Source organism: Rhinolophus ferrumequinum, chromosome X (assembly GCF_004115265.2).
Source record: "Rhinolophus ferrumequinum isolate MPI-CBG mRhiFer1 chromosome X, mRhiFer1_v1.p, whole genome shotgun sequence".
NCBI lineage: Eukaryota > Metazoa > Chordata > Mammalia > Chiroptera > Rhinolophidae > Rhinolophus > Rhinolophus ferrumequinum.
In genome coordinates this window covers 84,776,923-84,803,466 of record NC_046284.1, presented here as the reverse complement: position 1 = coordinate 84,803,466, position 26,544 = coordinate 84,776,923, and the positions used below count along the sequence as shown (strand labels likewise).

The 26,544-nt window shown below is 42.9% G+C and overlaps 1 protein-coding gene across 1 annotated transcript in view; it reads right to left on the bottom strand.

Annotated features, from left to right (window-relative positions):
• Window positions 1–26,544, bottom strand: part of DGKK (diacylglycerol kinase kappa) — a 141,324-nt gene that overhangs the window by 1,505 nt on the left and 113,275 nt on the right. The window contains exons 14-26 of the mRNA XM_033095507.1: window positions 23,409–23,508; window positions 22,253–22,472; window positions 20,597–20,701; window positions 20,044–20,140; window positions 13,302–13,409; window positions 10,637–10,733; window positions 10,296–10,403; window positions 9,537–9,650; window positions 9,069–9,203; window positions 7,749–7,909; window positions 7,021–7,162; window positions 5,944–6,030; window positions 2,139–2,249 (exon numbers count right to left, since the gene is read on the bottom strand). Coding sequence (XP_032951398.1) covers window positions 2,139–2,249; window positions 5,944–6,030; window positions 7,021–7,162; window positions 7,749–7,909; window positions 9,069–9,203; window positions 9,537–9,650; window positions 10,296–10,403; window positions 10,637–10,733; window positions 13,302–13,409; window positions 20,044–20,140; window positions 20,597–20,701; window positions 22,253–22,472; window positions 23,409–23,508 — 1,585 coding nt within the window. The remainder of the gene's footprint in view (window positions 1–2,138; window positions 2,250–5,943; window positions 6,031–7,020; window positions 7,163–7,748; window positions 7,910–9,068; window positions 9,204–9,536; window positions 9,651–10,295; window positions 10,404–10,636; window positions 10,734–13,301; window positions 13,410–20,043; window positions 20,141–20,596; window positions 20,702–22,252; window positions 22,473–23,408; window positions 23,509–26,544) is intronic.

The window sequence follows — 26,544 nt, the reverse complement described above, 5'->3', positions numbered from 1 at the left end:
GTCTGCTATCTATCCAGGTGTGGGTGGCATTCCTACCCACTAGTCTCATGCCCTAGGAAGGCACCTTTTTTTTTTTTTTTTTTTTTTTACCAAGATCCTACTCTGTGTCAGGTGCCTGGCTAGATGCCTTAAATGCTGTCATAGGAGCCCCCAACAATCTTGCAAGGTGGCTATCATATAAATAAGGAAGCAGAGGCTCAGAGAGGTAAAATATGTCACCTGAGGTCATGCAACTAGGGACTGGTAGGATGAGATTGCTAGGGCCACTGCTAGCTCATGTGGCATCTCTGCATGAATTAGAAAAATCACCCCTTCCTTTAGAAATATGGTTTGGTGAGCCCCGACTCATTCCCTTGGCCAAATACCTTCTTATAGAGAAGAACTAGGCCACCTGCTTCCGTGTATGGAATACAAAAAGTGTTCTCTACACATAGCTCTTAATTATCAATGGGGGTTCTCTGCTCTGCAGATCATTCAGGCTCTTTAATTCCAGCTCAGCCTCCAGTCCTCTCGCTCCTGCTAAGTGTGCTTGTTTTACTACTGGTCTCAGTAAAACATTATTCCAAGGTTAATTTTGTTGCTAGAAAGTCCAGCCAAACACATTCCAAGAAACTTTGGGATTTTCTTCCCTTCAAGATTTTGTATACCTCTGATCCCCTCCATTAGAAGCAGAATATAAACCTGTCTTCCTCTTCTTGCTCCCACTCCCACTTACCCTCTCCTTTAGGTTATATACAAGAGCCTTCAGAACTGCCTTTCAGAACAAACCTAAGGGAAGGGCACAGGACCTTGCTCCTCAGCCAAAGCCCAATGAATAATTGAGTCACCCTGCTTTTCTCCGTCAAAGTGGATCTGAATCTTCTGTGGCCTTAAGGTGAGCAAAATTAGTGTCACACGAATGAGCAAACATCTTCCTGGTTTTCTTTCAGTCCACTTTGCCTTCCTTTAGAGCTTCACTTCTTCATCTTTATGGAAATACTGAAGCCCAGAAAAGAGATTATGCCCCAGGCCAGCCAGACTCACATACCGAGACATCAGGCCATGGATGACTTTTCTCATTCTTCTTAATATCCAGCCCACTTGCCTAGTTCAGGCACTTGGTGAGATACAGCTGAACTGAGTAATAGTAGAAACAGGGTGCTACAAGAGTTTGCTTCCTTTTATGCATACCAGCATGTTCTCTGTCCCCAGAGGGCTACTGATCAAGAGCAGTAAAGTCATATAAGAAAGTTATTAAATCATTTAATACCCGAAGTTGTATATGGCTTTTTCTCTTAAACGGTAGCCAGATTGCTACACTAGTCCAAACATGCCTGTGTGGCTTGCTCATGTGCATATAACTGGTGTACGGAGCCAGAAAACAGGTATAATGAGTAGAGGAACCAGGGACTCCTACAGTTTGAAATGAGCCGTTTTATGGTGGGGAAATTTAATGAAAAACCCTGTCAGACTATAAAGGTAGTAATTTACCTAGTGATAGGTGGACATCTTTGAGTTATTTGATTTATTAAATGGGACTATTTTTCGATCTCAGGAAAGTACTCAGAGTTGTCCAAAAATGACAGCATCCCTACAGCTATGCTGTAGCCATGCCTGCCATGCTTGATTTGCTTTTAAGCCACACATCTGCTAAGGAGGAGGCACTGGAGAAACTCCTATCCTCTCAGAGGGGGAGGGACAATAAGCAGCAGAGAGAGGTGATAGTTGGAAGATTTAACCACCAGTAATACCTGGGAAACAACCATATAGAACAGAGGTTGGCTGTAAACAGCTGGTATGGCCCTAATGGTATGTGCCAGATATAGGCACTGAGCAGGGAGGGCAGATTGTGGCCAGGAGAACAGCACAGAAAACAAACAAACAAGCAAACAATCTTGCTTATTCTTTCCCAATCACCTGCCACAGAATTGTTCTTCTTCCTGATCACTTTCCCACGGTCATCTAATTTTTCAATGTGCTTTCTGTCTTGTCCTGTCTACTTATGATGATGAGATGGGAGGGGGAGGCTCCATTCAAAGCTCAGTCCAAAAGCCACTACTGGACTCCCTGTGTTTCCTCAGTCCTGGCCCACACTGGAAGGTAAAGCACCAAGAAAGAACCCCTCTTCCCTTTTGTTTCCCAATCCCCAGATCTCATACCTCCGGAACAAGGACTGAATTCATCCAGTCGATCTCGGATAGCTTTTCAAGCTCCTTATTCATGGCATCCAGGGCAGTTTGCAGTGTGGCTTCATCCTCAGCATTTCTCAGCTGGTGAAGACAGGAAAAAGAGTGAGTGTCCAATGCCTAGTATCCTGCCTTCATAGACTCTTGCGTTATCCCCCACTCCCAGTCCCTGCTAGTGACCATGAGACCACAGGGTGCCCACTGGTGTCTCTGTTGGCCTTGGGGTCATGGGAAGCTCTTTTCTTTCTCAACGGGGAGACCCGGGAAACAACCAGGTGGTAGGGCTTTCCTTGGGGCTGGACATGCTCAGTTTGGCCAGCAGAAAGGCCCTTTGACCAGTGTCAATTAACACTGACTTGTACTTCTACAGCTTAAGGTCTAGGACAAGGATCCTACCCTTGACCGTCAAATTCCTAGAGACATCTAAGTGCCTCCCTAAAGAATAGATACCAATTTTTGAGCACATACTATATGCCAGGCACTGTGCATGCGTGATTTCATTCCATCTTTCTAATAACTTTTTAAAAATTATTTATATCCTTTATTTCTGTTACAGTTGACATTCAATATTTTATATATTTTCAGGTGTACAGCACAGTGGTTAGACATTTATATAATTTAGGCAGTGATTCCCCAACTAGTCTAATACTCACCTGGCACTATACATAGCTATCATCTTATTATTGACTATATTCCCTTTGCTTTACTTTACATCCCCATGACTATTTTATAACTACCAATTTGTACTTCTTAATCCCTTCACCTGTTCCATCCTTTTCCCCTCCAATAACTTTTTCCAACCCCCAACACCCTTACCGTCCAATAACTTTTCAGTACCTTTACAAGGTACTAGTGTTTTCATTTTATAGGTGAGAAAACAGACTCAGAGAAGTTTAGTGCTCAAGATCACATGGCAAGAAAATACCCAGATCTGTTTAGCTCTATAGCCTACCCTCTATACCACACCGTCCTAGAAAGGATATGTGGGATGGCCAGAGGCTGTGTGGGGTGGGATCTTTATTGCACAGTTACTATGATATAAAGGCTGCTTTGTGAAGCAAGGAGAGGGCTAGAGAGAGAGAGATTGGCTCAATTTCCCTTCCTGGCAAAGAGGGCCTGCCTCCCCAGGCTGTGCTTTAGCCCCTGTCTAATCACTCTTATTAAGAAATGAATTCGAGATGGCTTGTCCCAGAGGTAGGTTCAGGAAACACAGCTTAAGCATTCCTTAGTAACCCCCGGCACCCACAGTATGAACTCTGTTCAGTCCAAGGGAGACAAAATGGATTCTTCTGTCACAAATGGGTGGCAGATGAATGTGTGGGGTATGGCATTGGAGGTTATAGCCGGTCAGGTTGGGATATGAGAGAGAAACAAGTCAGTGCTGACAAATAATCTCTTGATTTTGTGTTACAGCTAGTGATTCAGAACAGTACAGAGTAGCCCAGATGCACAGGACATTTGTGTGCACATGGCGGTGGGTTGGGGGAGAGTGGGTGTCAGGTAGAAGTGGCCATCAGTTCAAGGTAAGGGGAGGAGGGGCAGGGAGTCCTTAGGGGCATACTTACTAGCAGTACTCAAAAGTGGTGTGGTAGTCAAACCCCAAAAGCACAGAAGAAAAAGAGGAGTTTGGGGCCTTGGAAAGTGATTACTAATCATAACAGGAAAGGAATAAAATGGCTTCCTAATGACTTCTTATTTGGAATCTGGAGACTCAGGCTCTGAAAAATAGTAGGTGGGTGGGCCTGAGTCTTGTGGTCTATTCTCCTGTCCTTCTGGCTCCAGTGGAAACCTTGTCCAGGACCCTTCTCTGAGGTAAATGTGCAAACTGGCTCAGAGGACTTTGTTGCTTATTATTTCTTGGTTCCTGTCCCAACACATCATTAGCCATAGTATAAGTGAGGCTGCCAAATAAGGGAAGTGGGAGTTATTGGGTGGGATTTACTTCATCATAAGGCTACATCCCTCTGCCAACACTGAGCTCTGTACTGTCCTCCTTCAAGGGGAGGAATAACAATATCCAAATGAAATAAGCCTTATCTCCATGCCACCTCTATGACATAGCTTTTCTGGCGGTACTTGGTCGTTCTTAGCTGCTGCCTGCCCTTGGTCTCATTTGGATGTGCGGATATGTGTGTAGATCCTTACTAGGTCCTTTGTTAAGTATGATATATGCTCAATTTGGGTTGTTGGCTGGCAGGAACCAATATTCATACCATGAGCCTCAAGAAAGCCTGAGTGGCACTGAGAGACCAAGTTCCCATATTTCCTGCTGCTCGAAGTGGTTAGGCCATTGAGTTCTCCCTATATATAGAAAGTACTTCTGTTGCTATTGTCTAAGGCTGAAAAACTCTAGCTTGGGGTTCAGATACTGGGACAGCCTGTCCTGATTGCCTTAGCCACTCTGCTGCCTGTGCAGTGTGCCAATTAGATTTGCAAATGGAAAAGAAGACGTGGATGCACTTTTTGGAATATCAACTCAGAAGCCCCTCTTCAAATGAACCATAGTTAGATGAGAGACAAGAACAGCACCTGCCTGAGGGCCTTAATAGCCGGCCCCAAAAAGCGGTGGCGATGATCAATCGACTCGTCAGACAACACTTACCAAATGTGCCTATGGGCTTTGCCTTTAGTGAAACACGCAACTATTCTTGTAGCTCAAAAACTGAGCCTCAGTTCATTTTCCCTAACACTAATAAAATTTACCATCTATCAAGCTGCTACTATGTGCCAAGCACAGGTAGGCACTTAATATACAATAGTTTGTTTAATCTTCACAACAACCTGGAGAAGTAGAGATTACAATTCCTATTTTGTAGATAGAAAAGCTGAGGTCCAGAGAGGTGAAATTATTTCACACAGCTAGTGTTATGGATTCAATTGTGCCCGCCACCCCAAAAAAAGATATTTTGAAATCCTAACCCTCAGTATCTCAGAATGTGATCTTATTTAGAGATAGGGTCTTTACTGATTTAATTAGTTTTTAAGATGAGGTCATACTGGAGTGGGTTGTGCCCCTGATCCAGTATGACTGGTGTCCTTATAAGAAGATGGCCATTTGAAGGCAGAGTGCCACAGGGAAAACGTCATGTGATGTTGGAGGATTGGAGTGGTGCGTCTACAAGCTGAAGAACACCAAAGATTGCCAGCAAGTCACCAGAAGCTAGGAAGAGGCAAAGAAGGATTCCCCTATAGGTTTCAGAGGGAATATCTCCCTGTTGACACTTTGATTTCAGGCTTCTGGCCTACAAAACCGTGAGACAATACATTTCTGTTGTTTTACATCACCAAAGGTTTAGTACTTTGTTTCAGCAGCCTTAGGAAACTAATACAGCTAGTAAGTGGCAGATTTGGGATTTGAACACAGTCCCCCAATTTTTCCCACTATTCCATCCTGTCTTCCCACATGGTGAGAGAGGTATGTGGATGCTTGGGAGATACACAACAGCTCAAAAGAGCTCACCCATTTCTACTGAAGCTATTTTAGGTATGATGAAAACAACCTACTTTTGATTGGCCTGGTATAGACCCAGGAGACATTTGCCAAAGAAGAGGGGGACACTTTTCTTCAAGGATAGCATAATCCCTATGTATTAATATACTCTATGAAGTGATACAATCAATGACAACCCTGAGTGAGGATGAGACAGCAGGGACTGCCAGGTAAGCACTTGGCCAAAATACACCTATAGGTCTTCCAATGTCCTATAACCAAACATAGACCATGACCATCTTCGGATGGGATACTTTGCCCTCCCTTGTTCCAACCCCCTCCACTCACCAAGTTTTCATCCAGGAAAGCTTTGGTGTCATCGTAGAGCCCTTTAAGACTAAATGTAACATCTACTGCGTCATTTCTGCTTAGAGTCTGAGAGGAGAAGAAAGAAAAAGAAAGGAAGAGAAAGGACAAAGACAGGAATTGTTGGTTAGTAAGCATGCAGTAGCTGGCTTCTCTGTGGGAAGGTAGGAGCAGGCTAGTAGGATGTGGCTGTAGGTTAAAAAGTAATATTCAAAATATAGCATAACTAGTACAGCATGGGCACCAACCCATCAGAACGGAGGCCAGCTGTCAACTACTGTAGCTGTATTGGTGTGTCCTATGAATGGCGGCACAACACAACTTGGTATTTGGCATATTGAGTGCTATGGGCATAGGGAAATAGGAAATATGCAAACCAGAGAATAAGTTTGAGGCTATTTGCTGTCGCTGGGCTAAAACTACCTTTCCCATGATAGGTGAAGTTAGGCCCAACCATCTCTCTTTTTGAAACTCCAAGCCTTGAGTTCCAGGCCTCCTCCAACTAAGGTCTGGCCCAAAATAAATAGGTAACCCACATTTTAGGAGGCCCTCACCCTGGCCCTTTCATATCATTTGCCTAACACTAAAGTTACTTTTTAAAAGCATCCCTTAAATCTTTTGGCAGTGGGTAAAGTCACAGGATAGCACATTTAACATCAAGTATCCTAATCTGGACCTTTCCCTCAAGAGTGAAACAAAAGCAGCCTGGAGCTCAGGTTTCAATGACAGGTGTCACCTTAACAAAGATGAAAAAGGGCCAAGACCAAGTTTCTCTCCATTCACTTGCTATTCCTCCCCTGAGGCCGGTGTGGAAGATGGCTATCAGGGAAGAGGGCTAGCTCTCAGGGTGATGAAATCTGCTATGGGATTCCCCCAGTAGCCACTCTGGACCTGTAACAAGTCAAGGAATACCTGCCTTCCCCTTCACTCTATCCATCAGTTTCCTGACATACCATTTGCCCAGTTTCTCCATGCAGCCTTTGACTCCTCTTCCTTCCTTTTCATCCCCTTGCCTATTTGGTTTACCTCCTTTCCTTCATTTGCTTTTCCCCCCCTTACCTCAATGGGAGTACAGGAAGCTGCACCTGCCTCGTTGCTACTCTCTTGGCCGTAAAATACATTATTCAGGATGTTAGCACTGGCATTCACAGAATCCATGAGGACAGACACATGCTGGTGGACCTTGCTCAGATCAGTAAGTCTGTAATAAAACAAGGACGGGTACATGAGTGTGGGTTCTGAAGGGCTGGGGTACTGATGAGGGTTGGGATAAGAATAGAAATGAAAGCCCTGGGTACCCGAATTGGGTTCTTTACTCCCTCCTGTTATTTTCACGCATCTCTAGGTAGCCACCTATGCCAAAAATGCTTCTACTCTTTCCTAGGTATTCACCTTTGTCCATCCTTGTCTCACCTGTATTAGATATTGGGTGCTTCGGGAGAATGGAAGGCCAGATAGGGGAGGGCAGGCTGACTCCAGGAAGTCCAAGGCCATCCTGATATTTAAGGGCAAGGATAAACATTCTTAGTCCAGTTGGGTCTGGGGCAGCAGGGGGAGGTCAAAGTTCATCTCTGGGCCTCATGGGAGAGGTCCAAACTGGCTTATTGCTGAGCCCAAAGACCATTCCCTGCCTGGATTGTCAACGTCTCTGTCAATCTTCAGAGCTCTGGGTAAGACTCCTTTCTGATCCCAGGCTCCCCAGTAGCAAATAGATACAAATTGGCTTCTTCTCTCTACCCCGTCTTAGGATTCCCAGCCCTGTGTCTGGGCTAATGTAGTCCACTTACCTGCTGATGAGGTTTTCTGCAAGCTGAGCTAAGTGCTGCATCTGGGCAGACTCCTCATCAGAGAGGCTACCTTGAGATTCCTGGGAGTCCAGCTGGGGTTGAGAGGCAGCTTGAATTTCAGTATGCTTATACTCCCACATTTTCATTGAATTCTCAGTGTCCTGGAGATGAAGACAGTGGCAGATCCTAATGACTGCTGTAGCTAAGATGGTGCATGACAGAGCTTTTCTGAGTCTGATATTTGTGGGTATTGTAGGCAAAGGGACAAGCGGGCCGCATTCATTCCCCCGTACATCCAGCTACACACCTATACGTCTATCTATCATTTTATTCTTCTGTACTAGGCACTTTTAGTTTTTGTTGTTGTTACTATGCTGAGTCCTGGGACAACATGCTTCAATCAGACAGACATTTGCCTTCCAGAAACTCCTATATGAGGGCATCATTATCAATAAGACAGTGGAACACCTTTCATGCTCCCTTCTTTGCCAAATCTAGGCAATATCTTGTGATGGATTTTACAGCCAGACATATCTAATTTAATTTGGAATCATCCTTCTATCATTTACTGGTTGTATGACCTTTAGCAAACTATTTAACTTCTCTGGTCCTCATTTTCCTCATCTGTAAAAAGGGAATAGTGTATCTATCTCATAGGATTGTTGGGAGGGCCTCCTTGAGATAATACATGTAAAGTGCCCAGCACAAAGTGGGCAGTTTATAAACTAGACTTCCCCTCCCCTCTCTATTGCTGCTTCTGTGCCCTGTCTTCAGATCAGAATGGAATAAAGCCTCCAAACACAGAACATTTGATGAAGGATGGCTCCTTTCTAGTTTTAGTTGGTTTAGCTGAAGTGTGTGACATTTGTGAATGCAGCATTTTAAGTAATCTTAAAGGAACCTAAAGACCATGTTCAATGAAGAATCTCTTGTCGAAAGAGCAGATTTCTCCATAAGAACCTGAGACCTTTAGCTCTTTGTGCAGTGGGGGGAGGACAACTTTGTCCAAAACCACAGGAGGGAGCTCCTTATTTTACTCTCTTGGACAGTGGTTTGCAAATGTCAGTATGTATCAGAATGTCTCAGGAGGCTTGTTTACAAATGCAAGTTTCCAGGAACTACCCATCCTCATGCTGATTTGTTGGGTCTGGTGTGGGGCCCAGGAATGTGCATTTCTAGCAAGCACCCAAAGTGACTCTGATGCAAGTAGCATGCAGACATCCCTTTGAGGATTTCTGCTTGACTGGAAGTATTCAGTATTCAAGTAACAGCTGTAAATGAGACAGTGTAGGAACCCAATAGGAGACTTTCCCTTCTTACCCGATCTCTTGTTAGCATCTGGGCAGAATTCTTGTATCTAATTTTGATAAGGCCTGGTCTCTGAACCCAGGCCTCCCCATCCACCTGCACTGGGATACCTTCTTCACCATCAATGGTTATCATCACCTCACGACACTGCCAGAGAAAAGGAGGAGGGAAAATGGGGGAGAAAAATGAGTCAACTACTACAGACCAAGCTGATAATCCCACAGTCATGGCCTTAATGTGTATCTGAAGGAGGACTGGCAAGAATGTGAATGAGATTAACTCAGGGAGGAAACACCTGTGATCTATGGGCTTTTTGCTCCTTTAGTCCCTATGACCTCTGTCTCCAACCTTAGGCAGCACCTTGCTGCCCACCAGATCACCAGCTCCCACCACCTTGACACTCTTATACCCAGTTAATTCCTGGGACTACCCCCTATGCTGGGTTGTAGCCATAGACCTCAGCCCCTTTCTGGTGCCTACCTGGGCGATGCGATGATGATGCAGATTTATGATACGGGACACTGCCATCTGTATGGAACCAAAGATTGCCACTACCTCCAGCTTTCCATCATCTATTGCAGGAGCCTCATATTCCTGAGGAGAAAGAATTACATCACATATCCCCTCGAGAAACCACACCTTGTCTATCACAAGCAGGTATGCTTTGAAGGCTCCTGGTGAGAACTTTTAACTTATGAAGAGTAGAATAATTGTTTATTCAAAGGGGAAACATAAGGTCAGGAAACCAATGTGGGTAAAGGGCATTGAGGTCAAAACTCTTAGCCCCTTTTGAGATTACAGCTCTTAGCTGCTTCCCTCCCTAGCATCAAAAATGCCCAAGGTCAGTCCCATTGGCCTCACAGCCTTCTTGGGTCAGCTCAGAGGAAAAGGGTCATGGCCAATTTGCCAGGAGATTTTATTGACAGGCCTCCTTGGAGAGAAGAGCATGGCCTAGGTAACCTTTCAAGTATCTGTTAGGCCTGAGGAATGGAAAATTCAAAGACCAGGCAACACCTAAGAATTGATCTGTTCCTGAGGTCTTCGGTTGATTTTTGTGCTCTGAAATGGTAATTGCTTTTTTAAAAACAGCTTTATAGCTGCTACTAAGAAAGGTTCCCAGCCCACCTCTTCTCCCCACATTGTCCACTTTCTACACCAGTCGGTCTAGCTGCTCTCTTTTCTGAGAGACCTTAGAGGGGCCAAACCTTTCTCCCTCCCTGTTCCTTTTCTCATGCTCACCATGGTTGCTGTGCTGCTTCCCCAGAAGTTGATGCCTCCGGCATAGCTGGTAATGTTGAGTACTACAATGCCTTGCAGGTTTGGCAAGGAGATGGCTTCTCCATCACACTGAAAGATACCAATGTGAAGGGTCATTTACAGAGATGGGGGAAGGGCTCCTCTTCATGCTATCATTTTTTCATCCATAAAATGGAAATCTATTTTCATACCTACCTCCCATGAGCTGTCAGTGAAAATCAGAGTTAAAGTTTGGGGAAAACCAAAGATATGGGGGAGAGTTGATTCCTAAGGTCATGAGATTTCCTTTGTCTCTGCCCAGGATTACCCTCTTTTCCACTAACCTCCAGGTGCACTCGTTCTTCCAGTTTCCTGTAAGAGCGCTGCAAAAGTTCCTTGCTTCCCAAAAGGCCATACCACATCTTGTTCTTAAGGCGGCTACTACAGGAAGATAAAGGTAGAGAAAGGTAGCTATAGGGTGAATAATATAAAGATAAATGGGTGAGAAAAAGCAAGAGGGACACCATTTTATTTCTCAAGTGTCTTTATATAGAGAGGAGTCATACTGGATGGAAACTGGACACAAGAGAGGATTCTAGGATGGTGCAAGCACCTGCTCAAATTGGTTCCTGGGCCCCCTCAAAGCCTCAGCATCCCATTGATAGGCAAATTTGCCTGTTTTCCTTGCTGCTGATTTGGTTCAGACTTGGAAGACGCAGGTAATATTGAGAAAGTGATGCTCATAAAAAGCTGTGAGCATAGCTGGCTGGTAGACACTAACTATCTGGCAAGTGCCACTCTAGGAGCTCAAGATTTCAGCAGCTTGGAATCAATTTCATTTGAAACATATGACTCTTAGCATGCAATTTCTTTGAACATTAATATTTCTGGCAAAGTGGAGAAGTGGAGGGATTTTCTAAGACCTGTATATCAAACACTTAATTAAGTGCTACAGAACAGAGCTAAGTTTATTAGGTAGATTGTAGAGGAGGAGCCAGTGGAGAGAATATGGGAAAGGCAAGGATATCAGGAGACTTGGGGTAAAAGTGGAAAGGACAGGGTCCTGGTGACTGTAGGATCTCTGATAAAAGCAGGCGGGGGCTTACAGTCACTAGAAAGGCTGGCTAGAGTTTACTATGAGCTTTTAAAGTAGAGCCACCACAGGGCATGAGTTTTTTAATGTAGAAGCTAGCACAAAATTATTTAGACTCTGTTTGTTGTGTAAGTTCTTTGGGCACTTTAGTTTCCTTATCTATAAAAATAGGAGTTTAGTTATATGGATATGCAAAATACCTAGGACAACCAAGACTGTTCTGAAAAAGAACAAAGTTGGAGGACTTTCACCTCTTAATTTCAAAATTAACTATAAAACTACACTCATCAAGACCATGTAGTAGTTGAATAGGATAGACACCTTTCAATAGAACAGAAGTGAGAATCTGGGGAAAAAACCCATATATTTGTGGTCATTAGATTGTTGACAATTGTGCCAACACCATTCATTGGGGGAAAGAATAGCTTTTAAAAATGATGCTGTCGTGGGTCCGGCCCGGTGATTCAGGCAGTTGGAGCTCTGTGCTCCTAACTCCGAAGGCTGCCGGTTCGATTCCCACATGGGCCAGTGGGCTCTCAACCACAAGGTTGCCAGTTCAATTCCTCGACTCCCGCAAGGGATGCTGGGCAGCGCCCCCTGCAACTAAGATTGAACACAGCACCTTGAGCTGAGCTGCTGCTGAGCTCCCTGATGGCTCAGTTGGTGAGAGTGTGGGCTCTCAACCACAAGGTTGCTGGTTCGACTCCTGCAGGGGATGGTGGGCTACGTCCCCTGCAATTAGCAACGGCAACTGGACCTGGAGCTGAGCTGCGCCCTCCATAGCTAAGACTGAAAGGACAACAACTTGAAGGCACCCTCCACAACTAAGATTGAAAGGACAACAACTTGACTTGGAAAAGTCCTGGAAGTACAAACTGTTCCCCAATAAAGTCCTGTTCTCTTTCCCCAATAAAATCTTAAAAAAAAATGATGCTGTCATAATTGGATATCCATGTGCAAAAAGATGAACTTACACCCTTACCTCACACCACACAAAAAATATTAACTCAGAACAGATTATAGACTTAGATGTAAGAGCTAAAACAAGAAAAAATTTAAAAGAAAACTTAGGAGCAAAATTTTAAGACCTTGGGTTAGGCAAAGATTTCTTAGATATAGCATAAAAAAGCATCGTCCATAAAAGAAAATATTGGATCTCATCAAAATTTAAAACTTCTGTATTTAAAAAGATAGCATTAAGAAAATGAAGACAAGCAACAATAAAAAAAAGATAAGCAACGGGGAAACAATATTTGCAATCCTATTGGATAAAGTACTTGTTCCTCAGCCAAGGCCTGCTCTGGGAAAGAGATTCTGGTGGCTGGTGGCAGGTGGCAGGGGTGGTAGTGGTGGGAGGGGGCATGCTTCTTTTTACTTGTGGTTTCAGTTTACCACAAGAACCCTGAGGCTGCCTTAGGGTTTGTCTGTAGTACAAAATTACCCAAAGGTGCCAAGCAGGTTAACACTGGAGGGGGTAAAAAAATCAGTGGGTCCAAGAGAACCAGGTTAGAAACACCAAGAACTAGTCAGGTGATACTTTGCACCCTTGCCAAGCAAAAACAGACCTGAAGCCACTACTAGGACCTGGTCAAGCTCTCACAGACAGAACAAAGGTAAGCAATTTGCTGAATTGAGTCAATGTAATCTGTTTTCAGTAATAGGAACACAGTTAGCTGTGTTTATACAGCAACCCACTGGTCTAGACTATGAAGGCAGCCCAAGTTCAGGATGCTGGTGCAGAGTATCACAGACCAGGTCAACATTTGGGGCAAGCCGTTCCACTAGCCTAACCTTGGGATGACTTCCAAAGGACCTCTTTCTTTCTGTTGCTTGCTTGAGAGGTAGGGGATGTAGGAATACACGTGTGTATTGTGACTGTGTGTCTGAATGTGGGGAGGGGAGCTTCTTTTACTTACTTATATTGTCCTGGGTGTTCATCTCTTCTGGCGTTGAACTCCAGAGAAATTTTAGCATCCAGTCCAATTCCAAAATAGTTGTTCATGACGCACCTTTCTTTGAAGCGTCTAAAATTAGCCAAAGGGAAGAGGACAGACATTGGTGCAGGAAAGAAGTGCCGTTATCATTGGGCTGCAGACTTCATATGCATGATCAACAACCACTGAGGGAAGGCCTCCTCTATGTTGGGCACAAGGCTTAACGTTCTTGAGAGGCATGGGTAGATGTACTATTGTGTTAACAAGTAGCTTTGGGAGCTGTAAGAGAGGGCACCCAGCTAGTTGGGAGGATTCAGTGGGACTGGGATTCATAATAAAGAAGTCATCTTTGGAGGCTTTCAAATACGAGTGGCCAATATTTTTTTCCATATATAATAAAGGGAAATAGAGTCATTCATTTATTCCTATAAAGAACTTTTGAGCACCTCAAATAAAAATGAGAGTAAAGTCTGCTCTACTGTTTTCAGAGATAGCTGAACTGCTTTATAGCACTTTTGTATCAAACAGCAAAGTGACCAAACATTTGGGAGAAAAGACTGACAAAAGAAGATACACACACACACACACACACACACACACACTCTGTTGAGATTACAAACACATGCTGTTTGCTTATTCTTCTGCATCCATTTTGAGTGTTGAAATCAAAACCAGTGGTGTGCTGGAGGCAGTTCGTACCAGCCCATGTCAGCTGCTTATACCTATCACTTCCCAACTCTGCATTCAACAGCATTATATCCGTAGCTTGAAATAGGCTATGCTGGGAGGGTTTATACCAGGCAATAAATCAGGGCATTTTTCCCCCAGAGATCTGGTTGTTAAATATTTGCCAGCAGAACCTTGATCCACTTCCTAGGCTGTGTAGATGCCTGACCAAAGCTGAAGTAGAATAATATTGAATGTCAATTATAATTAAATACACACACACACACACACACACACACCAGGGTGCCCAAAAACATACCATCAGTGTAATTTTAATACAGGTTTTCCTTTCTTAAAATGTGTATACATTTTTTAGCACCCTCTGTGAGTGTGTGTGTGTGTGTTTGTGTGTGTGTGTGTGTGTGTGTGTTCACAGGATGTGGAGTACAGCATAGGGAATATACTCAATGGTATTGTAACAGCTATGCACGATGTCAGAGGGGTAGTAGACTGGGGGAGGGCGGTTATCACTTTGTGAAGGGTGTAAATGTCTAACTATTACATTGCTTTGTACACCTGAAACTAATTTTTAAAAAAGATACCATGGGGTCACAAGATAAGAAAAAAAACTCATTAAGTAGGTCCATGAGACCTCAGGCATGAACTTAAGCCAATGGTGAAGTGGAAGGGAGTGGGGGCTGTAGATAGAAATAATGGGAAGCTGCAGAAAACTTCAATAATTGCTAGCTATGTCCTTCTTTTGGATAACTAAAAATGAGTACAATGTAGTCACTCAATTATAGCTAATTGTTTAAAGTTCATGACTTAACTGACCCTACATCTCTCCCATGCGATTTGCCTCCCTCAATCACAGTCCAGAAACTGGAGTTTCTCTAACTGATGTTCAACTGATCTTAATGGAACTCAAAATGAGTGAATGGGGTGAAACTTGGATGTTAGGAATATTCTAAACAGGTAGGGCTAGTGAGACAGATATCTTTAGATTTCCTATCTAGTCCCCTAAACGCCCATTTACTTTTTAGTACCTCCCATCATTTACTGTTAAGGGCAACAGTGGAAAAACAGTCCTTTGAAAATAGCAACAGCTAACATTTATTGTTTATAATAATAATAATAATAATAATAATAAACTATTAACACACATATAGCACTTAACTATGGGTGCCAAGCACTGCTCAATGCAACTACTTTGCACATATAACAAACCTATGTGGCAGGTTCTGACATGAGCTCCATTTTACATGTGAGGAAACTGAGGCTCTAATTGGTTAAGTTAGTTGCATAAGATCACAGAACTAACCAGTAAGTAGAGTCAGGATTTGACTCTAGGTATGCTTACACTATACTCTTTTTAAAAAGACTTTTATTAAAAATATAGCTAACATACAATATTAGATGAGTTTCAGGCATATGCCATAGTTGTTCAACATTTATATACTTAAAGAAGTGATCACCATAAGTCCAGCAACCATGTGACACTGTATTACGCTATCACAATATTACTGACTACATCCCCCATGCTGTACATGACATCCCCATGACTTACTTGCTTTATACCTAGAAGTTTGAACCACTTATTGCCCTTCACCTTTCTCCCCGTCACTTTTTAATTTTTCAATTACAGTTGACATTCAATATTTTATATTAATTTCAGGGGTACAGCATAGTGGTTAGACATTTATATAATTTAAGAAGTGGTCCCCCTGAGTAGTCTAGTACCCACCTGGCACTATACATAGTTATTACCATATCATTGACTATATAACCTGTACTTTATTTACACGCCCATGACTATTTTGTAATTACCAATTTGTACTTCTTAATCCCTTCCCCTTTTTCACTCTGCCCCCCATCCCCCATCTATCACCCCAACAAATCTAGTCCCCATCTGACACCATACCTAGTTATTACAATATTATTGACTACATTCCATATGTTATACCCTACATCCCCATGACTATTTTGTAACAACCAATTTCTGTGTCTTAATCCCTTCCACTTTTTTCACCCACATTCCCAACCCCCCTCCCATCTGGTAACCATCAAAATGTTTTCTCTATCTATGTGTTTGTTTCTGTTTTGTGTGTTTATTTTGTTCTTAGATTCCACATATAAGAGAAATCACATCGGATCTGTCTTTCTCTGTCTGACATCCTCCACTCAGCATAATACCCTCCAGGTCCATCCATGTCGCCGCAGATGGCAAGACCCCATTCTCCTCCATGACCAAGCAATATTCTATTGTATATATGTACCACTTCCTCTTTATCCATCGACAGACACCCAGACATCTTGGCCATTGTAAACAATGCTGCAATGAATATATGGATGCACATGTCCCAATTGTACACCTGAAACCTATGTAAATTTATTAACCATTGTCACTCCAATAAACTTTAATTAAAAAAAAAAAAAGAAAGAAACCCAAAACTGCTTCTTTGGATAAATACCCAGAAGTGGGATTACTGGGTCCTTCTTTGTCTCTTGTTATAGCCTTTGTTTTAAAGTCTATTTTGTCTGGTTTAAGTATGGCTGGCTGCCCCAGCTTTTTTGTTTGTTTCCATTTTCATGAAATATCTTTTTCCATCTCTTTATTTTCCATCTGTGTGTGTGTGCTACAATCTGAAGTCATTCTCCTGTAGGCAGTATACGAGTATGTAAGGGTTTTGTTTTCTTATCCATTCAGCCCTCCTATGTCTTTTGATTGGAGCATTTAATTCACTTACATTGAAAGTAATTGTTGATAGATATGTAGTTATTGGCATTTTATTATTCATAATTTTGATCTCCCCTCCGCCCCCCACCCCGTCTTAAAGAAGTCCCTCTAACATGCCTTGTAATACTGGTTTAATGGTGATGAACTCCTTTAGGTTTTTCTTGTCTTGGAAGCGCTTAAATTGTCCTTTGATTTTAAATGACAGCCTTGCTGGGTAGAGTACCCTTGGTTGTAGATCCTGGCTTTTCATCACGTTGAATATTTTGTGCCAATCCCTTCTGGCCTGCAAAGTTTCTGTTGAGAAATCAGCTGACAATTTTATGTAAACTCCCTTATAAGATACTAGTTGCCTCTCTCTTGCTGCTCTTAGGATTCTCTTTGTCTTTAACCTTTGCAACTTTAATTATAATGTATCTTGGTGTGGGCCTGTTTGGGTTCATTTTATTTGGGACTCTCTGTGCTTCCTAGATTTGTGTGTCTATTTTCTTTGCCAGGTTAGGAAAGATTTCAGTCATTATTTCTTCAAATAGTTTCTCAATCCCTTGCTCTCTCTCTTCTCCTTCTGGTACCCCTATAATGCAAATGTTGTTACGCTTGATGTTGTCCAGAGGTCTCTTAAACTTCCTTCATTTTTTGGGATTCTTTTTTCCTTTTGCTGTTCCAGTTGGGTGTTTCATACTACCTTGACTTTCAAATCCCTGATTTGATCCTCTGCTTCATCTAATCTGCTGGTGATTCCTTCTAGTGCATTCTTCATTTCAGCTATTGTATTCTTCACTTCTTTTTTAATTAAAGTTTATTGGGGTGACAATTGTTAGTAAAGTTACATAGATTTCAGGTGTACAATTCTGTAATACATCATCTATAAATCCCATTGTGTGTTCACCACCCAGAGTCAGTTCTCCTTCCATCACCATATATTTGATCCCCTTTACCCTCATCTACCACCCCCTCCCCACTTACCCACTGGTAACCACTAAACTATTGTCTGTGTCTATGAGTTTTTGTTTCATAATTTGTTTGTCTTGTTCTTTTGTTGTTTTCAGTTTTATATACCACATATCAGTGAAATCATATGGTTCTTGACTTTTTCTGTTTTCACTTCTGACTGGTTCTTTTTTATGGTTTCTAGTCCTTTGTTATGTTTGCTAGCTCTTTGTTGAAGTTCTCACTAAGTTCCTTGAGTATCCTTATAACCATTGTTTGGAACTTTATCTCTGGTAGGTTGCTTGTCTCCATTTCATTTAGTTATTTCTTCTGGGAAAAATATTTCCCAGAAAATATTTCTCCATTTCATTTAGTTATTTTCCTGTTCTTATATTTGGGAAGTATTTCTTTGTTTCCTCATTGTTGCTGCCTTTATGTGTTTCTATGTATGAGGTAGATCTGTTATGTCTCCCTGTCTTGGCCAGGTGGCCTTATGTAGTAGGTGCCCTGTTGGCCTTGGCACAGTCTCCCTGGTCACCTGCTTCTGGTGCTTCAGGAATGTCCCTTGTGTGGCTTGTGTGTGCCCTCCTGTTATAGTTGAGCCTTGATTGCTACTGGCACATGAGTGGGTGGGATTGACCCGCAGGCTGACTGGCTGTGGGGTTTGGCCACATCCACAGCTTATGGGCGGCTATGTCGGGGGCATACCCCATTGAGTGGGATTCACTCCAGCAGGCTCTGGTGCCTGTTGAGACCACCCTTTGTGTGTGATGCTTGTGGGGCTAATTGGGTGGTGCTCTGCTGTGGTCTGAAGCCAATCTCCAGGTATGTTGATTCTGGGGCCTCTTGGGAGGGCTCTGGTGCAGGCCCTGGTCACCCACTGCATGGGGCCAGCCAGGAACTACCTGGTAGCAGCTACAAAGTGATGTGCAGTTTTTCGCTGCCTGTGCTAAACCTGGAGTCACGTGGGAGAGGCCACACTTTGAACTGAGGACAGCTGCCACCAGTACCAGGCCTGAAGTAGCTCTGCAAAAAGCCAGGACACCCTGAGGCCTGCTGCCACCTGCCAGCTCCCTTAAAGTTCAGCTACTGCTCCTGCTAAAGCCCTATGCGGTATGCTAGTTGTATGAGGCAGGGTCTCAGGGAGTCACTACAGTGGGAAGTGTTGTTGTGGTCACTAGGGTAATGTAGACTCTAGTTTGGTGCTAGTGCTGAGCCTGGAGCTACTCAGCAAAAGTCTCCGAACATACTGAGGCAGTTGTCGCCTGCCTGGGGCCTGTGGATTCCTATAATTTTCCAAGAAAGAGTGCAATGTGGGTGGGCTGGCTGCTTGCGGAGAAAGTGCCTCTGGCATTGGAGGAGTTAGGTGGGGCAAGATCCCAGTGAGTCAGCAGGGTGGAGCCCTGGATTTCACCAGACCAATCAAATTCACATTTGTTCTTAAGCATAGGGGGAAGGCTCAATACATTAAAGATTGCAGCCGCCTGCTGGCTGCGCAGCAGGAAGACCGCACACAGGGAAAATGGGACTGTCCTCCAGCCCTGGCCTCAAAACCACACACCTCAGTCTGCTCCCAGTATGCCTCTGATGCCCCACGAGTCACTGACCCCCAGACATCCTCTTAAAGGGCCCATGCACAGACTCCCTTGCTCACAGGCACTCACCTTGGGCTCCGGCATGGGGGAGGCACTTTCTTCGTAAGTAGCCAGCCCACACACCTTGCACTCTTTCTTGGAAAATTATAGGAGTCCACAGCCCCCAGGCAGGTGACAACTGCCTCAGTGTGCTCGGAGACTTTTGCTGAGGAGCTCTGGGCTCAGCACTACCACGAAACCAGAGTCTGCATTACCCTGGTGACACCCCAACTGGAACCTGAGGTGAGTGCCTGCCAGCAAGTGAGTCTGTGCGTGGGCCCTTTAAGAGGATGTCTGGGTGTCCCACTGCCTCCTGTCCCACCCATATGGTTGGAAACCCCACTGTTTTTCACAGCCAGATGTTGTGGGGGCTCCTCTTCCTGGCACCAGTACTGTGGGCTGGGGAGCCTGAAGTGGGGCTGGTGTCCTTCACTCCTCCGGGGGAACCTCTGTGGCTAAGGTATCCCTCCCAATTTTCATCTGCCACATGGAGATTTGGGATCAGCCCATTCCATGTCTTTGTCCTTCTACCAGTCTCGATGTGGCTTCTCCTTTTTATCCTTAGTTATAAAACTTTTGTTCAACCAGACCTCAGATGGTTCTCCAGGTTGACTGTTCTATAATTTAGTTGTAATTTTAATGTGTTCACTGAAGGAAACAGGCAGTGTTTATCTACTCCGCCATGTTGGATCGCCTATACTGTGCTCTTAACAAGAGAAAGGAAGAAGCCATAAATAAAGTGATAGGGCTAACAACTTACATAGTTTCAGGTTTAAAATGTAGGTGTTCCAAATTTAGGTTATCAAGGTCTTCGTTTTTGAGAGAAGGTATAGAAGACAAAGTGCCACGACGAGAACCTAGACACAAAAGACATTACCTTGGTGTCAGATGCAAACTAGAAAGCCCTCCACACCCCACTTGTATCTCATCCTGTTTTCTCCGTGGGAGTAGGGTCAAGCTCAATGACTTAGATAACATTCACAGTTCTCATTCCAAAAAGGGATCTTCTTGGATGGACAGGGACTTCCACTGAGAGGATAGTGATCCTGGGCTGCTTGCTTGCTGGCAGTGAAAACAGCTTCAAATCTTGGGTTTCATCAGGCCAGCCTTTTCAAAGGACCTAATGGGGTCATTACTTCTAGACACCGGCCTGGGATCCTATAGTGTGAGTTTTCTGGAGAAAAGGGAGAATATCTACTGAAGAGTAGGATTATGGCTAAAGTAAGATATATGAAAGCACACCTTTATTCTCTGGGCACTAGAAGGCAGTGATGAAAGCTAGAATAAGAGAAGAAGAAGAGAAAGATCCTTACGGTGTCTTGGGGTCGTCTGGCTAATATCTTCTGAGTCATCTTCCAGGAAGAAAGTTGAAGTAAAATTCTTAACTGATATTGTCTGTCGGGTTTGTTCATCTAGAACTATAGAGAAAAAGTGGTGGGACGGGAAAGGGAGGGGAGAACAGGGAAGGAAAAGGAAGGAAAAGGGAGGGGATGGAAGGAAAAGGAAAAGAAGGGAAGGGAAGGAAGAGAGGGCTTTTCTTGAGCATCCTTTTTATTTAGTTAATACCAGTCAGTGTGTGGGCAGACAATGGAGACTCTCATTTGATTATCACCTCTCCTCCATGGTGCTGTTTGTAGTCTCAGCTTTCTTAACAGTGTTTCCCTGAATGTCTTTTCATATCCATGCCTGAGCTTTCTCTGCTTTACTGGTTACTTTTACTGTCACCCAGTAAATGTGGTTATGAGTAGAAGCTCACAGAGGCCAGTGGTGTGTGTGTGGGCGGGGGGGCAAGGTGGAAAACCCTCTGCTCTTCTACCTCCATTCTCACCTCTTTGTTAATTTATTTATTCACATGACTTTTGTTCCAAACTTGAGTCTCTAGGACCATGCCATTCTTTCACTCAAATGTCTCACCCATGCCCAGAATATTTCAGAAATCTCATCCTTTTTACCAGCCTATATGCTGTGTAGCTCAGGTTCTAAGCCTGTGCCAAAGCGCATAGGTTCAATCCCTATCCTACCAGGGGTGCTTTTCTCTGTCCCATGGCCACAAATCGCACTTCTAACTCTGACTTATGAGCTGGTGGAGCAGGCTGAGGATTGGTTGTGACAGGGTTGTGGCTATGTCAAATAAATCTGATACCCACTGCTTGGAAACTAACTGTAGAAATAGAGACAAACTGTTTAATTCTTTCACAGTGCAGAAGAGAGATTTCCTTTCTTTCTTGGAAACTTGGCTGAGGTTTTACCTAACGGTACCAAGGCAGGAGAAGTTGCCATCGCTAAAAGTCAAAGGGACTTCCTTGCTACATGGAATTCTTCTCAATTCCAATAGATCAGGTAGAATACACTTGGTCTTACACCATCTTCTGATCTGTTTTTCAAAGAAACATTGTGGGGGAACAAGTGGGAACAAAAATGTTAAATTAAGAAGTTGGAGGAGTTGAAAGAGTTTTCACACTCAGTTGGAAACTTGCATCTTGTCATGAGTTGTGGGAAATGGCAATCAATTCCAGAGCTCCCAGAACCACTCTCAGGGCCCTTGTGCCTGATTAATACTGTGAAAGGCATGCAGAGATGAATACTGCTTTCTTTCTAAAATAGTTACAGGCTTGGTGGTTGGACGGGAACAGGAACAGGTGGGAAAAGAATTCCATGGCTCATGGTGGAAGCTGACAAAGCTTGAAGCAGCTGTAATTGTTTAGAATGAATGTTAGTTGCAAAAATAAATGAGTAGCAAGAGTTGAATGCCTGGGAGGTAGGAGGATCCAAAGGGGCCACTTATCAGGACTGACACTTTTCAAATCAGCAGAGTCTGAGGATTGATTTTGGATGCTATTTGCATGAAGAATCTAATCAGGTTTTGGTGGTGGAGTCAAATAGAAAATCCAGAGAGAGGGAGACCAGTAGACCATCTACTGGAACCTTCTCTTTCCACTACTTCAATCACCACGACCCTGGGACCTTACCTTGTTCAACTTGGAATATGATGAGTTTCAAGGATTTCTGGAGATTCTTGGCCTTTGTGGTCAGCTCCAACTTGCACTTGGCTATGTGGTCTATTTGAGGGACGAAGGGCTTTCCATCTGCTTTGCCACTGTCTGTACATACTGTAGCACTTTTCTTAACTGCTGCTTCCTCAGCCAGTGCATCAATCAGGACACTGAGCTTGTCATACATTAAATCGCTCTATATGGGGAGGAAGGAGACAAGGCATTGCTATGAGGGACCAGTGCATGAGAGGACAGAATAAGGACGTGGGGTGGTATGGGGAGAGGTGGGGAGGGGTAGTAGTTTGCCAGGAACATTGAGCATAGAAAACTGCCTGTTGGGAGATGAAAGTTTTGGAAAAGAAGTACTTGAGTAGATGTGATAACCAAAGAGTATTAGGGAATCAAACAGATATAATTTGTTTCTGAGCAGCTGTGGGAATCAATGTATCTTGCTGAGCCTTCGTTGTGTCAGACTGGCCTGTAACATGGTATGTAGCATGGCAAAATTGCGAAAAGATAAACATTTCTGGATTGGTGTTTTCATGGGCATGCTCCTACGGATATGGATGTGCCTCTGCATGGGTGCCTAGTGTCTGCCTTTGTATATGGGTATGTTTGGGGATGTACTGAGTGATTATGGCTTGTTTCCTAGCTCCATCACTTAATAGTTTGTGATTTCAGGCAACTTACCTAACCTCTGTGTGCTTCTATATTCTAGGATTTTGAGGATTAAATAAGTTAATACATTAAAAGTCCTTAACAGTTCCTGGCAGAGTAAATGCTATATATGTGTTAGCTATTGTTGTTACAGAGATGAATGTGGGTGTGTTTCTAGCATGTATTTGTACATATTTCCAAGCATGTGTATACATGCTTGATGTACACTTGTGTCTAGGTGTGGACAGGTGCTTGGTATATGGTTAGGTACATGGTACATGTATAAGCATGCATAGTGCCACTCTTTATTTGGTGAAAGATGGACATTTGATGAGTTGGACTTTCCCCATCAGTGAGGCTTACTAGCTGCTCCTCCCTGCCTTTCTTTTACAATTCTCAGTGAGAGGCACATTTACGTTTATTAAAAAGGGGGCCCTGGCCACACAAAGAGTAGAAAACAGGAATGGAAACTTACTTTCAAAATCACAGACTCTATTGCTGTATTGTTCTGTTTTATCTGTCTCCAGGCCTTTACAATATCAACCACAAAATCTTCTACTGAAGAGCACAGGAATCTGGAAAAAGAAGATAGATGGCACAATGTGACATGGACCATGAGATCCAGAGCCCCTCTCTCTTATAAGGTCATTAGTCTCCATCTTCTTCCTCTTTTTTCTTTCTGTCTCTCTTTCCTGATCACTCTGCCCTGCCTCTCCATTCTTCCCCCCACTCTCTATCACCTCAATATTTGTCTTTTCTTTTTAAAAAAAATTTCACTAAAATACAGCTAACATACAGTGTTATATTACTTTCAGGTGTACACCATAGTTATTCAACATTTATATACCTAAAGAAGTGATCACCATGATAAGTCCAGCAACCATCTGACTCTGCACCACGCTATCACAATATTGTTGACTATATTCCCTATGCTGTATATTACATCCCCATGACTTATTTGTTTTATACCTGGAAATTTGGACCTCTTATTCCACTTCAACTTGTCCTCCCTTTTCTAATTTTTGAATTACAGTTGACATTCAGTATTATTTTATATTAATTTCAGGTGTACAGCATAGTGCATAGGCATTTATATAATTTAAGAAGTGACCCCCTGACTAGTCTAGAACCCACCTGGCACTATACATAGTTATTACCATATCATTCACTATATTCCCTCTGCTTTACTTTACATCCCCATGACTATTTTGTAACTACCAATTTGTATTTCTTAATGGCTTCACCTTTTTCACCCTGTACCCCAAACCCCTCCCACCAAACACCTCCCATCTATCACCCTGATAGAGCTAGTACCCATCTGACACCACACATAGTTTTACAATATTATTGGCTATATTCCTTATGCTATACCCTATATCCCCATGACTACTGTGTAACAACCAGTCTGTACTTCTTAATCCCTTTCCCTTTTACACGCTACCCCTAACCCCCCCTCCCATCTGGTAACCATCAAAATGTTCTCTATTTCTATGAGTTTGTTTCTGTTACATTTGTTTATTTTGTTCTTTAGATTTCACATATAAGAAAAATCACATTGCATCTGTCTGACATACTCCACTCAGCACAATATCCTCCAGGTCCATCCATATCACCGCAGATGGCAAGAACCCATTCCCTTTCCTGGCTGAGCAATATTCCATTGTATATATGTACCACCTCCCCTTTATCCATTCCTCCATTGATGGACACCCAGGCTGCCTCCACATCTTGGCCATTGTAAACAATGCTGTAATGAACATATGGCTGAACACGTTGCTTCAAAGTAGCATTTTAAGTATGTTCGGATAATTACCCAGAAGTGGGATTACTGGGTCCTTCTTTGTCACTTGTTACAGCCTTTGTTTTAAAGTCTATTTTGTCTGGTATAAGTATTGCTGCCACAGCTTTTTTTGTTTGTTTCCATTTTCAAGAAATATCTTTTCCCCATCCCTATACTTTCAGTCTCTGTGTGTTTTTTTATCTGAAGTACGTCTCTTGTAGGCAGCATATGTAAGGGTTTTGTTTTCTTATCCATTCAGCCACCCTATCTCTTGATTGGAGTATTTAATTCATTTACATGTAAAGTAATTGTTGATAGATATGTAGTTATTGCCATTTTATTATTCATATTTTTCATCCTTTTTTTTTTTTTTGTCTTAAAGAAGTCCCTCTAACATTCCTTTTAATGCTGGTTTGGGGATGATGAACTCCTTTACTTTTTCTTATCTGGGAAGCCCTTTACCTGTCCTTTAATTCTAAATAATAGCTGTGCTGTGTAGAGTAATCTTGGTTGTAAGGACTTGCTTTTCATCACTTGGACTATTTCCTTCCACTTCCTTCTGGCCTACAAAGTTTCTGTTGAGAAATCAGCTGAAGTCTTATGGGGAGCTCACTTGTAGGTAACTGCTTTTCTCCTGCTGAAGATTCTCTTTGACTTTAACCTTTGGCATTTTAATTATGTTGTGCCTTGGTGTGGGTCTTTTTGGGTTCATCTTGTTTGGGACTCTCTGAGTTTCCTGGGCTTGTATATCTATTTCCTTTGCCAGGTTAGGGAAGTTTTCAGTCATTCTTTTTTTTTTTTTAATTTATTGGGGTGACAATTGTTAGTAAAATTACATAGATTTCAGGTGTACAATTCTGTATTACATCATCTATAAATCCCATTGTGTGTTCACCACTCAGAGTCAGTTCTCCTTCCATCACCATATATTTGATCCCCTTACCCTCATCTCCCACTCCCCAACCCCCTTACCCTCTGGTAACCACTAAACTATTGTCTGTGTCTATGAGTTTTTGTTTCTCATTTGTTTGTCTTGTTCTCTTGTTGTTTGCGGTTTATATACCACATATCAGTGAAATCATATGGTTCTCTGCTTTTTCTGTCTGACTTGTTTCGCTTAGCATTATAATCTCGAGATCCATCCATGTTGTCACAAATATTCCTATATCATCTTTTCTTACCGCCGAATAGTATTCCATTGTGTACATATAGCACAACTTCTTTATCCATTCATCTATCGAAGGACATTTTGGTTGTTTCCATGTCTTGGCCACCGTAAACAAAGCTGCAATGAACATTGGAGCACACGTGTCTTTATGTATAAATGTTCTCAGATTTTTTTGGTAGATACCCAGGAGAGGGATTGCTGGGTCACGTGGTAATTCTATTCGTAATTTTTTGAGGAACCTCCACACTGCCTTTCATAACGGCTGCACCAGTCTGCATTCCCACCAACAGTGTATGAGGGTTCCTTTTTCTCCACAGCCTCTCCAACACTTGTTACTATTTGTCTTGTTGATGATAGCCATTCTGACTGTGGTGAGGTGATATCTCATTGTGGTGTTTATTTGCATTTCTCTGATGATTAGTGATGTTGAGCATTTCTTCATATGTCTATTTGCCATTTCTATGTCCTCTTTGGAGAAATGTCTCTTCAGGTCGTCTGCTCATTTTTCAATTGGGTTGTTTGTTTTTTTGTTGTTGAGTTTCATGAGGTCCTTGTATATTTTGGATATTAGCCCATTATCAGAGGCACTGTTTTTGATAAAATCTTCTCCCATTCCGTTGGTTGCCTCTTTATTTTGTCGATGGTTTCTTTTGCTGTGCAGAA